Raw genomic sequence first — 15,730 nt, 5'->3', positions numbered from 1 at the left:
TTTATGGGTTTTCCAAAAAAGAAAAAAAATACTATAGTATAATTAAAAACCTGAAAAAAAAAAAATGTATTTTCACTACTTTACCAACATATATTTAAATTTTCAGAACATAATCAAAATTTTAAGTTCATTTTTAGAGAAAAGAAAAAACATTGAATGTTAAATAATAAAGCATATTAATAATTTATTCTAAATTAATAGTATATGAATGATTAATTAAATAGAGTACATTGGAGAATCTTACAACTAATTAATCTCTTAAAAAAAATACTATTAAAATTTCAATTTATTAACTAGAAATATATGAACATGGCTGAAAGAACACAGAATTTAGACTAACAATTTTTATCCTGTAAAACACAATATTTATTAAACAATCAAAGTACCCTTAATAATTAAATAATTAATTTAGAGTTTTATTTTAATAATTTCAGTGAATAAATTAAAAAAACAACTTTTTTTTTCAATAAATGAGTCCTTAAAAAAATATTGAGATTGAAATGCAAGGGCAAATCAGTCACTTCACAAGAAATAAGAACACAAAGATGATAGATAGGATAAGTCTCTCGGTTACAATTTACAAGAGAGGAGCTCAGAGCTCACACACTAGAACTCACTTCATTAACAATGGCAGCTTCTTCATCTTCAACAGCAACTCTTGCTCTCTGTTCTTCCTTCTCATCGCACTGCAAAATCTCTAAAATTTCACCCTCTTCTCCTCCTCTTCTTTCATTTTCTAAACCAAAACTCCCCTCTTCTCTTCTTTTCTCAACTTCAAGACCTCCCGCATTCTCTTTCACTCCCAAATACTCTGCCTCTGAAGCTCCCGCCGTTTTGGACTCCGAACCCGAATCGCCTCCCAAACCCGCTCCTGTTTTGGAAGCGGCACCCGAGGAAGAGAAGCCCAAGCGTGAAGAAATCTTTGCTGTTGTTATGGTCAGTAAAATTTTGTATCTTTGTGCTGAAAACTTTAATAAAGTTTCGATTTTGTGCTCTGTGAATTATACCCAGATCCTTGTTTTGACAAGTTTTGTTGTTTTTGTGCTTTTTCTGTCATATTTTTATTATTTTTTATTTTTTGCCCAGATGAGTAACTTGTCTAAATTATAGCAATGTGTTATCCTTTTTGCTTATATAATTTATGCTATAACCATAAAAAAGATACTATTTTGTGCTCTTTGAATTATACCCAGATGCTTGTTTTCATAGTTTTTCATGTTTTTGTTGTTTAATTGTCTAATGATAACAATGTGTTATCCTTTTTGTTTATATGCTTTATGCTATAACCTGATTAACATCTCTCTCTCTCTCTCTCTCTCTCTCTCTCTCTCTCTCTCTCTCTATATATATATATATATATATATATATATATTGTGCTATTTTTGTACTACAAATGCTTGACTTGATAGTTTTTTCATGTTTTTGTGCTTATTCAGTTATGTTTTTGTTGTTTGTTTACTCAGATGGGTAACTTGTCTAAATGGTAACGATGTCTAATCCTTTTTGTACTGTGACTTAGAATATATTCTGGGCATTCATTTAATTAACTTTCTAGTTAGACATATGAATATTAAGGTTGTTGATTAGGTGTTTGGAGTAATTTTCGGTTCCCTGTTGGCATTTTGTTTTATTGTAGTTTGTGTTTATAGATTTATCTGGTGGTTATTCAGTTCATATGTTTGATTGTTATTTGTGATATAGTGGAAATTTGTGATTACCACGTTGAATTTTTTTTTTTTTTTCTTTTTTTTTTTAATTTTTAAAAGCCTGGTTTTGGCGTTACTCAATTGTTCTTGAGATTTCCATTTATGCTTTTGGAGTATTAGCGTGTTCACCTCCATGAAAGGTTTTTCTTTTCCTAATATTTTTAGTGTTACATAGAGTAAAATATTTTGGTTTCTTGTATGATAGTTACTTTGGTTGCTGGTGCTTTTCTGATATGATTGTTTAAGGTTATTCATGTTTTATGATTTGTATTTTTGGACTGACCATGTCTTATGAATTGGGTGCTTTTATTTTGGGTTTATATAGATTGGATCACGCCAATATATTGTTTTCCCTGGACGATATATCTATACTCAGAGGCTAAAAGGTGCAAATGTCAATGATAAGGTATGTCTTCTGTTTTTTTCCTTTTGTTCTGTAATCCTAGCACATACTTAGAGGCTTATATGGCAAAAGGAACTAGCACATAACTGCTGATTCTATGTTTTTTGATTGGTCATGTTATACATTGATGTCATGCTAGAATCTTGCACGTTTCAAGTAATAACAGCAGAAAAACCATTGGGACAAATGGAAAGGGAAATCATAATGATATCTAGGCTCTCTGTTACTGTTAAGAAACTGTGCTGTACAGTCTTCAAGATCTGTTGGATTACTGTTCCACCTGTACTCATGGGATTTTACGGGGCTTTGCAGTCCTGGATTCAAAAGAGATCGGTGGGTTGTTTTCTTGAATTTATTAGCTGTTAATGGCGATTTTCTGCAGGTTAGGTGATGTTCCACTTGTAAAGTTGATAAAGTTTTTGGTGAGCCCCATTGTTTGGTATTAGGCATTAGGCCTTTGTGAGGGCGTTCTTCCCCCTATGCAACGGGGAATGCTGGTAACACCAATTTATTTCTGTCCTCTGCATAGATGTCAATGTTCACAAACTTTAACCAGTCATATCTGTTGGCTACTTGACCCCTTGTTTTTTGTTCTACTTTTTATTTTTTTCTTTTGAGTCAAGATCCCTTGTAAAGTTTTTTGCTTGTAAATTTATTTGGACTTCCTCAGGTATTTCCTAGTAAAACATTTTCTATCTTCCAAGGAAGAAAAGTTAAGTGGTTCTCTTGTTTCCTCTAATTTCTTTCTAATTGAGTCTCTAGCAGTGTACAACTTGCGAAGTCCAGCAGCATGGTTTACCATATAGCAAGCAACCAAAGATTCTTGCAATTTTTAGCAGCAATACTAGATGCATCACTTGTTAGTTGGGTTTAGTTGTTAGTGTGGCTTGTTTTACTATTTGAACATCTTTGCCTAAACTTTTAGGTTAGATTTCCTACCATGGTACTTAGAACTGTTTGTGCTGATTTTTTCTTAATGTATATGTTTGGTTTCTGTGGCTGTTTATGTTTAGACATCATGTTTTAAGCCCTTCTGTTCTTGTCCCCACATGAGAACATATCAAGAAGTGTTTTAGGAGAAAGGTGGAGTGGAATATGAAGCTGATGGAAGTTCCCTTTCCATTGATTTGTACGAGTTTGATTACGAGTATTCAGTTTGGATTTGGGAGAGCTATCAAATAAAGTTTTTACTACATAATAGTTTCATACTGGTTTTTCATTGTTCGAAAATGACTAAAGGGTATTTTAATTTATTTGAGTTTATCGAAGGTCTAAGGTGGTCTGCAGTATGACTGCCTTGCTGCCCCAAGACTTTGCATCTTCTACTTGTAATTTTAGCATTGCCTCTGATTTTCTCCTTGTATAAATATTTCTATTTTTACTAAGATGTTTAAGTTTTGTTCTTGTGCAGATTGTTTTGAGCAAGGTGTTGCTTGTGGGAACAAAAACAACTACCTATATTGGAAAACCAGTTGTGACTAATGCTGCTGTGCATGCAGTAGTTGAAGAGCAGGTAGTTCACTTCCTTCTTACACCAGATATTTTGTGCTAAACTATCATTCTTCTTGTTATTTTTCTCTTTTGTCATCTTATCAATATAGTTTTGCCTTCTGCTTCCCTTGTGTTTATGATGCAGGGATTAAATCCTAAAGTAATTGTCTTCAAGTATAAGAAGAAGAAGAACTATCGGAGAAATATTGGTCATCGACAGGTATTATAAAATTCCTTTTATCATTCATTCGTAAAGTACCGATACAATAGGTTCATTGCATCAATCCAAATATGGTAGCATCTTATATTATTTACTGGATCTATTATAGTATTTTTTAACTAATGAAAGGAGGAAAATATATTATTTACCGGATCTATTATAGTATTTTTTTAACTAATGAAAGGAGGAAAATAAACATGTAAATGCTTCGTAGTAACTTTCGTGGAGTGTCGTTGGTAGTTGCAACATAAGCCGCCCAATGTTTGTAATTCCACTGCAGTAATCCTCCACAAATAGGAGAAAATATGCCAAGTCTTACGATAAGGATTAAATTTATACTCGCTTTTTTATAATATGTTCTTTCCTTAAAATTCTTTTATGTGATTATGATCCAATAATGCAGCCGAATACACGAATAAGGATTACTGGTATCACAGGCTATGAAGACTATCCAGCAGTTACACTTGACTCACTTCAGTCGTAAACACTTCTTGGAGGGGGTTTAGTTGTTGCTAAAACCTCTGTGAATCGAAAAGCTTTGATTTTGTATGTAATTACCTTGCAAGTTAAATGTTTCTATTGATTTATAGACTCTTAACAATGAGTTATGGAGATTCTTTTTTGTCAAAAAGAGTTGTGAAATGTAGAATGCCATCTCCAAATGGTCTTTGATAAATGTTCGTTTCTTCTTTAATTTCTACAATTCTCATTTTCTTAATAGTTCCTTTTTCTTTTTATCAGTTTGTCTACCTTATGTGGTAGAATAGTCTTGGAGATGCCACATTTGAAAAAATTGCACCTCTACAGCTGCTTTTGGGTTTAGCTCTTCTTGGTAAAATTGCGAATAAAAACATTTATCAGAGAAGAAACACTCTTTAAAAAAGTTGCAATATGGTAATGCCATGTTGATACTCAACATTGAAAGCTCTTTTGACAATTGTTGAGTATGAAAATTTCCCACATCGACATTTTGGTGATGCACAACATTCATATAAAAAGAGGAAAAGAAGATAGGAAAAAATATCTGATAACAACTTCATAATTCATATTATATATCAAATGGAAACTTTTCAGCATCTTATACTTTTTAACACACATTTTCCTGCAATTTGCGCCTATGGCCCAACTCATGGATCAGTTAGAACAGAATGAGAATCTGAATAAATTGGGTACAAAGCTGTTACAGCTGAGTACTACATTCCTACAGTTGTTACTAATGGATGGCAGCACTATAGTCAGATAAAGAACATTTTTTCTAGGAAATCTCAGGCTCCCAATTTTCAAATAATCTGCATTGGGAGATGATTTAATCAAATTGTGAAAGGGGTAAGAAAAAAAATAATGGAATCTGCCATCATAAGGGGAGGGTAATCAACCGGTACTATATAGCGGACAATGGAGACCTGCCCTCCGATGCTTTGGGTGAAAAGAACAGCCACTGAAGTTCGGTAGCTCTACCCTTTTCGGATCCTGCAATTTCAAAGAGTCAAAATATCTACTATTGTAAGCCTGTGTTTGATATGAGGATGGGAAGGACCTCACCAACCTTCATTCATAGATTCGCTTCTTCTTCAGAAGAGTAGGAAGTATGATGACAGAGCCGATAAGAAAAAGTACAGACAGTGTTTTAAAATCATATAGATCCTTGACTGACTTGAGATCTCCTAGTGCAATACCAGCCTGAAATTACAGCAGAAGTAGGTTAATTAGTAAAATGAGGTGATCACACGAACGGGATATATGATTGAACGAACTTACAAAAGGAAAAGAAAAGCATAAACTAATGCAATTATGTCAAACTAATCACTGACAAAGCTCATTTACATAGGTAGTGTATGCATGTTCATTCTTTTAAATATTGGGTCCATGAGATAATATAAGATAAAAAAATAAACCGCAATCCAGCTCATCAGACAGCCTAAAGGTCAATAGGGGTGTTCAAAAACCGCAATTTCGGTTCAGGAAAATTCCTGAATCGAAACCGAACTGGTTTTTGGGAAAATCATTTTTTTGGTTAACCGAAAAACCGGTTAACCTTTTTAAAAAAAGCGGTTAACCGCTTTTGAACCGGTTTTCCCTTATTTTTTTTAAAATTTTGTCCTAAATTAAATTGTAAATATGAACAATACATTGGGAACTAAGAAAAAAAATTTGGGTTGAGATTTTAGATTGAGTGAATTAGGGATTTATTTTAGTTTAGGTTATTATTTATTTATTTAATATAATATAATATATATATTTGAAAAACCGGTTTAGAAAACCGGTTTTTGGTTAACCGTTTCTAATTTCTCCCGAACCGGTAACCGAACCGAAAATTCGGTTTTTTGAATTTTTCAAACCGTAACCGAACCATTTTTTCGGTTAACCGGTTTTTCGGTTCGGTTCGGTTTTGCATTTTTTTGAACACCCCTACTAAAGGACAAAATGCCACTGAACATATTTTCTTCCTAAAAATAAGGTTGAACTTGCTGCCTAAGAAACTATGATTCACCATTCTTCTAATGCCCTTTCCAAGTTAGAGGGCAGCATAAATGATGCCAAATATAATCATCAAACAAGTATGCACCCCTCTTTACCAACAAAGGTAGAAACATCTTCCTAATTCACTTGATGAAATCTGACAGCCCAAACAATGTGGCACCAAACTGAATAGATATTAACTCTTAAGATTAAGGTATACTCTAAGTCAATTCACACAAAAAGTTGACACTGAATTGATTTTGACTTTTACACAAGTTAAGCAAAGCTTGTATAAGAAAACTCCTTGACAATTTTTTTTTTCCTTTGGTGTTATGGAAACAGATATTGGTTGCAAAGCATGTTACAGGCAACTATTTCTTTAAGCCTCAAACCACCTTTAAATTTTGCAAGTGTCATGCGTCTTTCAGGATTTGACTATTAGTCTTTAACTCATTAAGTTTTTGTATAAACTCAAAAATTGCATGTTGATCTGCCTTACGTTAATGAGTTTATCACATAAAGGATCATAATGATCAATTGACATGAATCTTTTCCTACACAGCCTTCATCTCTTGTAATGTGCTAATTGGTTGTTGTTCCATTCCTCGATATCTCCTTCAATACTAGTTTACCTTACTTTTGCTAAATTTACAAACTTCATTTTAGCAAACCTCACTTTCTAATAATCATGCATATCATAAAAATCAAAGTACTCAATAATTGCATGTTTCCTTTTTACTATTCTTTCTGATATTCCTTTTTTACTATTTTTTTTTCCAGCAGGTATTAAACCTCTAAAATTGCATATTTCCACAGCATTTTCGAAATGTACTTAACTATCTTAAGGCACACAAAGTTCTCCAGTCAGAAATACTTTGACCATCCTATGCAGTCTTCCAAAAGCTTTCATATGAGAAATAGTAACTTTGCTCTTGCATAGATGGTTATTGTATAAGTTGTCAAGTCAGTAACACTATCATATCCACATAAAAAAAAAAAAAAATCCAATAATACGCAAATAGAAAAGAGGAAAAGTAGAAAGGAAAGCACATTATAAGATGACCAAGATGTAACTCTGAGACAGGTACTGAAAAACTTACTCTGACAGTGATGTAGGAGGCTGGAATAAGACCAATCAAAGTTGCAGAAAAGAAAATATGAAACGGTATGTCAACAATAGGAGATGCCAAATTGATAAAAAGGTTGGGCAACGTCGGAGTTATCCTCAAAAATAGCATGTAATTGAGCAGCTTTTCTCTACGTTTTGCTATCTGAAACCCACCATCAATGAAACTTAACTAAACAGAAATTAATTAACAAAATAAGTAGATAACATCAAGTAAACAAGAAAGTACCTCTGCCTGGAAAAATCTTAACTTTTCAGGCCACAACCAGCTAACCAGAGGCCTGCCTATCAACTTAGAAAGGAAAAAACAAGAAGAAGCTCCAACAGTAGCATTGAATACAACTAACATAAGACCTCTAACAACACCAAAAAGAGCTCCAGCCAACAATGACATAAAAATCGTTCCCGGAATCATAAACGTCTGCATAAAGATGTATGTTGAGCAGTATCCTAAAATGAACTGCACTGGGTAGTCCTCTGCATACGTTGCAAGATTATTCCTGAACCAAAACACAATCCCCTTTAATATAATGTCATAAACACTCTCATAAAAGAATGACGCTATTTGCACTCTAAAAATCTACTCTCAGCGCCAATTTTCAAAGTACACCCTTTATATAAATTTAAAAGTAAGATGTTTTACTTCATATATTCATATAGAGTAATACTACACACCCCAAGTATTATACCAAATTCCTCATCCCAAAGGATCTGTCATCCTATGTGACACTTACCACACTACTCACCCCATCAATTTGTTATTTACATGTAAGAGTCATGTATGATGACATATCACTTGAAGTAGTAACTTGGGACACTGCTTAAAAGCACTACTCTTTCATAATTACCAATAAAATCGATAAACTAATGTCTAATTGAATAGAAAATAAGATGAAAACTAAAAACTCTGTTCGAAGTTGATCAAAGATAAAAACTTTTTCAATTTCAGAAACAAGTGCACTAACAATTCAGCACAATATGTGTGCAGAATAATTTCTTGGCATAAATAGCCTCATCCCTCTTAAAATTCTCCATGAACAGACAAAACCTGGAGAAATTATTAAGAAAAAATGATCATATTTTTAAATTTTAACGATGTGTGCATTTAACAAAATGGTAGCATAGAGTATTTTTCCGGTTAAAATAGCTCCTTTGCCTCATAAAATCATCAGTTTTTTTCTTTAATTTAAACTAAACCCTTAGAGATTACAATTAAATGATGCGAAAATTAAGAATAGGGCAATAACATACTTAAGCAAGCGAAGATCAGAAACGGTGCGTGGGAGCTTGAGCTTGCCATACTCAGTAGGAGGCATTGTGAGGTAAACACAGAAGAGACCGCTCGCGAACAACAGAAATACACCGACAAATGCCGCGAATTCCCACCGCGTAAGTGGAAATCTGTCCGATTTGAAGCGCTTCGCCGTCGGCGATTCTTCTGCTTCTTTAGCTTTGCCATTTCCACCCTCCTCGTCTCTCAGTGTCCGCAAGCCGTCGCCGATCACCACGTTCACGTTCCTCGCCGCGGCCATTTCAGGATCAGTTGTTCTCGAATCAACGACTCAGGTTCATTGATAATTTCGCAGTTTTGAAAACCCTAGAAAGAGCACAGTGAGAAGAAGAAATCTAAATCGAAGACAAGAGAGAAGGAAGATATGACCAATTTTTTTTTTTTTTTGCCTTGTTTTAATATTTGTGTTTATAGTTACTTGGGTTAATTTAAATCTCCCCTAAGGTTTCTTTTAATTACTCTAAACACCCTGTGTGACGGTGTGAGTCGTGTGACTCTGTTACTCTGTTACTCTGTAGGGAGATGAAGGAAGACTTAGACTATGAGGGAGGTAAATAAAATTAATCTTTTATTCATTTTTTTAAATTTTACAATTTTTGAAGAATAACCCATCTCAATATTTTTTTCATAAATGGTTAAATTTTACATATTAAGATAGATATACTATTAAATGATAGCCTAAACTCTATGATACTTTCTATGTTTGATGACTAATAATAAATATATTTAGAGTGTTGAATGTTATGATAATAAATATAAATATAAAATTATCTCTAGATGATCTAGTGATTCAATAAAGATTATTAGGTATATTACTCGAAAGATTCTAAGTTTAAGTTTCTCATCAATTACTAATAGGAATAATCATTAGAGTTTTTAACCGATCAGTAGTTCTAAACTCTCGAGAGATTAATTGAGGTGTTCATAAACTAGTTCGAACACTCTCGATCATTATATATATGTGTGTGTGTGTGTGTGTGATCTTGAAATTGGATAGGTTTGGAATCTCCTAATCATAAACAGATCTAACAACCCACAACCAAATTAAAACACCTAAACCACATTTAATAAGCGAATTCAATAATCAAATCAACCAAATTCAACAACTATATCCATAAAGATCGATCCAAGTGAGCCTAACGCGAGGCCTAGGTTTTGTTACTCTTGAGGCCGCAAAGAGGCAAATGAGGCTGCGTCTTGCGGCCTCAATAGCCCAGCAATGTCGCAGCTCTGCGGCCTTAACCTAAATGCATACTTGGATTACGTGGTCTGTTTTAAATTGTTTTTTAAACACACAATCTTATGTTTATAATCTCCCTAATTTTAAAAAAATAAATTTGATTATTATCGGGTTTACTAATAAATTTATTGGGGCTTAGAATTTAGGTAACAGCACTTTATATGCACAAAATTTAATTGGCTTTGTGATTTATTAAAGTTCTTAAAAAAAAAAAAAAAAAATCACGTAGATATATAATTTAAAGAGATTAAAATTACAAATAGAGCATTTTAAATGAAAAAATACCCTTAAATCAGAAAACAAATTATTTTACTTTTTTTTTTTTTTTAAGAAACTTGATTTTACTTTTATTTTTAGAGTCAAACCCCTTTTTAAGTTTCTAAAATAACAAAACTTCCCTATCGTTATTGAACTATTATTATAAATTAATTAATATTTATTGAATTGTCTTTAAACCGTTTATTTTAACTTTTAAAATTTAACAATAGAGACATTTATGCTATTTTAAAAAGCTTAAGAAAATATTTGTATCCAAATAAATCTTTTGGGGTCAATATTTATTTTTATGTAATTTCTAAGTTTAATAGAAGAAGGAATAAGAAATTTATTTAAAGTTTCAAATCTGGCTCTCAAAATATTCTAGAACAACCTCGACTCTGCTCCCTAGTAATGGTAACTCTTGGCCATTCCAATCGTCAATTCAATGCCATCTCTCCTCTAATTCTTCATTTTTGGCCATCCAAAGCGTCGACTGAAGCTATAAGACACAACTTCTAGCCCAATTTTTGATAATTTTCTTTATTCACTATAAAACTCTACTTTTTTTATATATTGGGTTCATCCATTGGAACTTAAAATTTTGACTTAATTTGAGATACTAATTTATAACCATTGATAAATCATAATCCAACAATTGAAAAGGTAATGACATAACATGTAAATTAATTACTTGGAACTTCCAATTTACCAACCATTAGATTGGTTCAAATCAAAGGCTGAAAATTTAATTTACTATTTTAACTAAAAAAATTTAGTTGATAAAGCCAGACTTTATTTATTTATTATAATAGATCAACAATTAAAAATTTATGTCAAAATTTTAAGTTAAAAAAAGATATCAACCCATCTAATGGATATGAGATGGACATTGAAGCTAGTTATTTTTATTGCCACCTCATCAACTCTTAAACTATTAGAGTATAATAGATCAACAATTTAAACTTTGTGTGAATAATTCAAGTCAAATTTTTAAGTTAAAAAATCCCAACCCTTATATATATAATCTGTTTTGTCAGTTAGAAATCTAGTGAGAGAGTTGTTGTTCTTGCGTTTTTTAATTTTTTGTTTTTGTATAGAGTATGTGCTTTTAGTTGTAAGAATATTATGAGTAGGTGCATTTTCTTTTTTCCTTTTTTTTTTTTTGGTAATGAAACTCTTTTCAAATGCTTATTTCCCATTAGGTCAAAGAGGACAATATTTGTTAGGCCATCTACAACATGTTACTAGTATGATCGTCACACTTTATCAGCACTTATTGATTTTTCTCTTGATCCTTTGATGTTTTTGTGCGGACGAGTTCATTCAATCCTACGCTTGTATTGATTTGTGGAAGAACAAATTAAAATGAAGGAGCCTCCGACAATAGTAAGTTTATTAAACCTTCTATGGATTTAATTAATTAAATACATATGATCAAGAGGCCGAACGACATCCTCCCACCCAAACTTACCTTAAAAAAAGTTTGGAAATGACAATTACCCACTCTTGTTAGACTTATTTAATAAATCTGTCACTTACATGACATTATTGATATTCTTTCACCTTTGAAAGACATTTTGAATTTTTATGCCTCTTCTTTGTTTCTCTTATTGTTCATCTCCTTCTCCCTACAACCAATCACAATTTATACTCAATAATGCTATAGACACCAGGATTTTTGCACCGAAATATTGTACCGGCCTACGTGTAACATGCCTCTAATTTTCTTTAACAATTTTTTTTCTAGTGAACGCCGTCCATCAAATTTGGACGATCGTTTACTCCATGGACGCCCATCCATATTATATGGACGGGGGTCCATATACCAGGGATGGGTGTCCCCATTAATGGACGCCCGTTCATAAGTAAAATGATAATTTTTTTGATAAAAATTGGGACGATAGTTCGTCCGTTATGGACGGCCGTCCCTTCATTTTGGACGGGCGTCCGCAAATAAGGGACGCCCTTCCTTAACCAAATATGAAAATAAAAAAAATAAAAATTTAGGGACGCCGTCCCTTACGTTTGAACGGCGTCCATTAGTTTGGACAGGCATCTATTAGGGAATGGACGCCTGTCCATACTTTAAAAAAAAAAAAACACCTTCTTCGCTCTTCTTCTTCTTCGCCAAGCTAAAACCACAACAACATCTCTCACAACATGCTCATTGATCTCCATTGATATCCAGTTGATCCTTACGCTAGAATCTGGGGAGCACATAGGAGAATTTGGATTAACAACAGTCTCAAAGCATCCTCCATTAAAGTAACTACTCCACCTGACAATCCTCCACCATTGGTGCTACAAATGATGTAACTTCTTCAAGCACTTTGATAGGGATAGATATAATCACAAAACTTCCTGAAAAGCCGACTCCCTTCTTCATGGCGACCTACTTCTCTGAAGTAACTCAGCTCGGCCATAGTAACACCTCAAATCCATTTTGCAGCAATCCTAATCCTCCCACTAATTACAGCATAAACAAAACAAAAATAACCTTTAGATCATAATAACTTGGTTTGAAGGCTTCTAAGCACTTGAAAGGAGATGGCATGGCGTAAGAGTGGTATTAGCTGGGAATGTGGCAGAGCTAGCACAAGTGCTTCTCAAGAAATGCCCCAAATGGTTAAGAAAGGCAAAGGAGATTGCTCCATGTTGTTTATCGTGTTGTAGATTCGGATAAGATGATAAAGTATTCAGTTTTTATTTAACTTCAACGGCAATGTTAATGTTTAAATAAGTTTCCTTTGAAACAATATTATTGTAATAATCTTGGAAGGATATTAATGTATTTGGTGACTTTAATTTATACTAGTGCTTGGGATGAAGTTGCTACGGAAACGGACATACCGGAGGAGAGATATACAAATTCCTTTCTTGGTTATGGACCAAAGATCTCACTTTGTTATTGAACTCACTTACAGTACTCTTTGCCTGCTCCTTTGTTTGTTAAGCTTTGCTAAACTCCGAAACAGCTGAACTTTTGGTGAACCTTCTGCAGAATACTGAGATGTTAATAATTTCTGTACATGACTTTAATGGAGGATGCTTCATTTGAGACTGTTGTTAATCCAAATTCTCCTATTGCTATGGTTTTTGGCTTGGCGAAGAAGAGAAGAAGAAGAGCTAAAAGGTGTTTTTTTTTTTTTTTTATTTTAAGTTGACGCCCGTCCAAACTAAGGAATGGATCCCGTCCAAACGTAAGGGACGCCATCCAAAATTTATGGACGGCCGTCCCCAAATTTTTGTTTTTTTTTTATTTCATATTTTGGTTAGGAAGGACGTCCCTTATTTGCGGACGCCCGTCCAAAATGAGGGACGGCCGTCCTAACGGATGAACGACCGTCCCTAATTTTATAAAAAAAAATTATCCATTTTACTTATGAATAGGCATCCATTAAATGGGGACCCCGTCCCTAGTATATGGACCCCCGTCCATATAATATGACGGGCATCCATGTGGTGAACGGTCATCCAAATTTGATAGACGGCCGTTCACTAGAAAAAAATTGTTAAAGAAATTAGAGGCGTGTTACACATAGCCGGTACAATATTTCGGTACAAAAATCCCTATGTCCGTAGCATTATTTTATACTTTATCTTTTTCGACTCTTCTCTTTCTCTTATCTTTCTTTTTCTCTCTTGCCTCTTTTACACTTCCCCACCTGACCAATTGTTTTGGGTCAGATTTTCACCTCCCGCAACCAACTAGGCGATTGCCCTTTACTATTTGAATCCAAATCCATCCCAAACTAAAAATAATTCGGCCACCCAACACCAATCAACAGCACACAAACCATTATTCAATAACTACAAACAGATAACATTGTGTTAAAGGTGAAATCGATTCGGTTGGAATCGCACCTGGTTGAATGCGATTTCGACCAAATCGCATGGAGAAGATGACAGCTGGGTGTAGTTTTGGAGCGGTGGGGTGGATTGGGGGAGGGAGGGTAGAGAACGACAATGAGGTGTGGAGGCACAATGCGACCAATTTTGTTTAAGAAGAGTGTAATGAATAATGATCATCATCAATGTCGCTAATTGTTAAGTTATGATAAGTTATGTCTTTGGAGGGTACGGCGTACGCCAAGATACGAAGAATCGTATCTATATCTTTATAAAATTTTGTTATGTTTTTGTGCATCGTGGGAAAGTAAGGAAGGTAGACATAATGTTGGCATCAGAAGTGCAGAAGAGGTAAGCAGAATATTTAGTTTTCAGTGACAAAGAGAGTAAATGTAGAGAAAAAGTTTGCGATGAAAGCAGAAATGGTGTAATTTGTGGAATAAAAATGAGGGCTTGGTTAAGATATGATTGTTGAGCTGGAGGAATTCAAGGATGAAGATTTCATGGTGGAGAGAGAGGAGATGATTGATGAAGAGGGTAATAGTGGGAGGTGGTGGAAGGAATTGTAGCTCTGAAACTTTGTTAACATATGGGCTTTAGAGCCATCGTTGAGGGTAGTTCGAAGATGTTGATATGATGAGATAGATGGTTTATGGTTGAGGATAAGTTTAGATCCTCAACCATAGAGATTGGGTGACTAATGGCCGGTGATGTACAGAACTATGACCTCCATGGAGATGTTATGTGTTTTCTCAAAGAGATGATGAAGCACACCTACTTATAATGGATCTGAGTTTGAAGATTGACATTGAAAAAATAAAGACAACAATGGTTAATTAGCAGGAAGAATCTGGGGAGCATAAGAAAGGAAAATAAGAGAGAAAGGGAGGATGTTTTAGTCAAAGAGAAAAAGAGAATAAAACGTAAAAGGAGAAGAAGGAAATGCAAATTACACTTTTGCTTCACTTTAGACAGTGGAGGCTTTTGGGAGGTGAGGATGGGGAATTTTAATTAAAAATAATTGTAACTATTAAATAATGAAAATTGAATTCCTATTTTGTCCTTGTTCAAACGGATTTTATAAATAAATCTAATGGAAAGTAAGAAATTGTCGTTTTCAAACTTTTTGGGTATTAAATTATCATTAAGGCAAAGTTAGGGTGGGAGAATGTCCTTCGAACTAATCAAAACCTTGATTTGGGTTTATAGGAATTGAGATTAAAATTTTTGTTTTATATCCCGTTGTGTAAAATCCCATATTTCCGTACAGTTGACCGTCTATATCTCATCTCATACTAAAAAACTAATTTATATCAATTTCTCTGTTTTTTTTCTTCTACTAGTAGGTAGTAAAAACATAACTAATTTAGCTTAAAAATACCTCAAAGGTTTCAAGAATCTCCATAGAGGGGAAGGCTTTGCCAATCAGTAAATGAAGATTATTTAATAACATGTCTCGTTTATCACAAGCCTCTCTAGGGCTTTGTTTGGTTCACTTTTGGGAATAATATTATTAGTATTCCCAAAAAAGTTAAACAGTAAAATATCATTATTCCCAAAATATTATTCTATATTTTTCAATTTCTTTTAAACCTTCTAAATTTGTTAATTTAACTAAACACCCCCAAATATTTTTTTTAGAAATTGCAAAAATACTCCGGCCATCCTCTGGCGGTGGTGGCCGGC

General features: G+C 33.7%; 2 protein-coding genes across 3 annotated transcripts; one reads left to right on the top strand and one right to left on the bottom strand.

The window, feature by feature from the left end:
* Positions 1 to 559: 559 nt before the first annotated feature.
* Positions 560 to 4,511, top strand: LOC116144827 (50S ribosomal protein L21, chloroplastic). The gene is made up of 5 exons (XM_031430255.1): positions 560 to 936; positions 2,032 to 2,112; positions 3,521 to 3,622; positions 3,746 to 3,820; positions 4,224 to 4,511. The coding sequence occupies exons 1-5, from the start codon at positions 628 to 630 to the stop codon at positions 4,302 to 4,304; spliced, it is 648 nt and encodes a 215-aa protein (XP_031286115.1). The 5' UTR covers positions 560 to 627; the 3' UTR covers positions 4,305 to 4,511.
* Positions 4,512 to 4,845: 334 nt separating this feature from the next.
* Positions 4,846 to 9,072, bottom strand: LOC116144829 (uncharacterized membrane protein At4g09580-like). 2 transcript variants are annotated; one of them, XR_004130326.1, is made up of 6 exons: positions 8,658 to 9,072; positions 7,636 to 7,906; positions 7,381 to 7,551; positions 5,367 to 5,500; positions 5,197 to 5,290; positions 4,846 to 5,109 (listed from the first exon to the last, which is right to left on the bottom strand). XR_004130326.1 is itself a non-coding variant. In XM_031430256.1 (5 exons), the coding sequence occupies exons 1-4, from the start codon at positions 8,936 to 8,938 to the stop codon at positions 5,369 to 5,371; spliced, it is 855 nt and encodes a 284-aa protein (XP_031286116.1). In that variant the 5' UTR covers positions 8,939 to 9,072; the 3' UTR covers positions 4,846 to 5,290; positions 5,367 to 5,368. The 2 variants fall into 2 exon arrangements, 1 of the variants encoding a protein (XP_031286116.1); XM_031430256.1 differs by having other exon boundaries at positions 4,846 to 5,290.
* Positions 9,073 to 15,730: the final 6,658 nt, after the last annotated feature.

The sequence above is a fragment of the Pistacia vera genome, unplaced genomic scaffold (genome assembly GCF_008641045.1).
Source record: "Pistacia vera cultivar Batoury unplaced genomic scaffold, PisVer_v2 Contig458, whole genome shotgun sequence".
Lineage (NCBI taxonomy): Eukaryota > Viridiplantae > Streptophyta > Magnoliopsida > Sapindales > Anacardiaceae > Pistacia > Pistacia vera.
This window is presented reverse-complemented; position numbering and strand designations above follow the sequence as displayed.

Coding starts and splice junctions, on each gene's coding strand:
- LOC116144827 (XM_031430255.1), top strand. CDS start 628: ATGGCAGCTTCTTCATCTTCAACAGCAACTCTTGCTCTCTGTTCTTCC. Junction 3,623..3,745: donor ATGCAGTAGTTGAAGAGCAG/GTAGTTCACTTC, acceptor TTTATGATGCAG/GGATTAAATCCTAAAGTAAT. Junction 3,821..4,223: donor GAAATATTGGTCATCGACAG/GTATTATAAAAT, acceptor CCAATAATGCAG/CCGAATACACGAATAAGGAT.
- LOC116144829 (XM_031430256.1), bottom strand. CDS start 8,938: ATGGCCGCGGCGAGGAACGTGAACGTGGTGATCGGCGACGGCTTGCGG. Junction 7,907..8,657: donor TCTGATCTTCGCTTGCTTAA/GTATGTTATTGC, acceptor GTTTTGGTTCAG/GAATAATCTTGCAACGTATG. Junction 7,552..7,635: donor TAAGATTTTTCCAGGCAGAG/GTACTTTCTTGT, acceptor GGTGGGTTTCAG/ATAGCAAAACGTAGAGAAAA.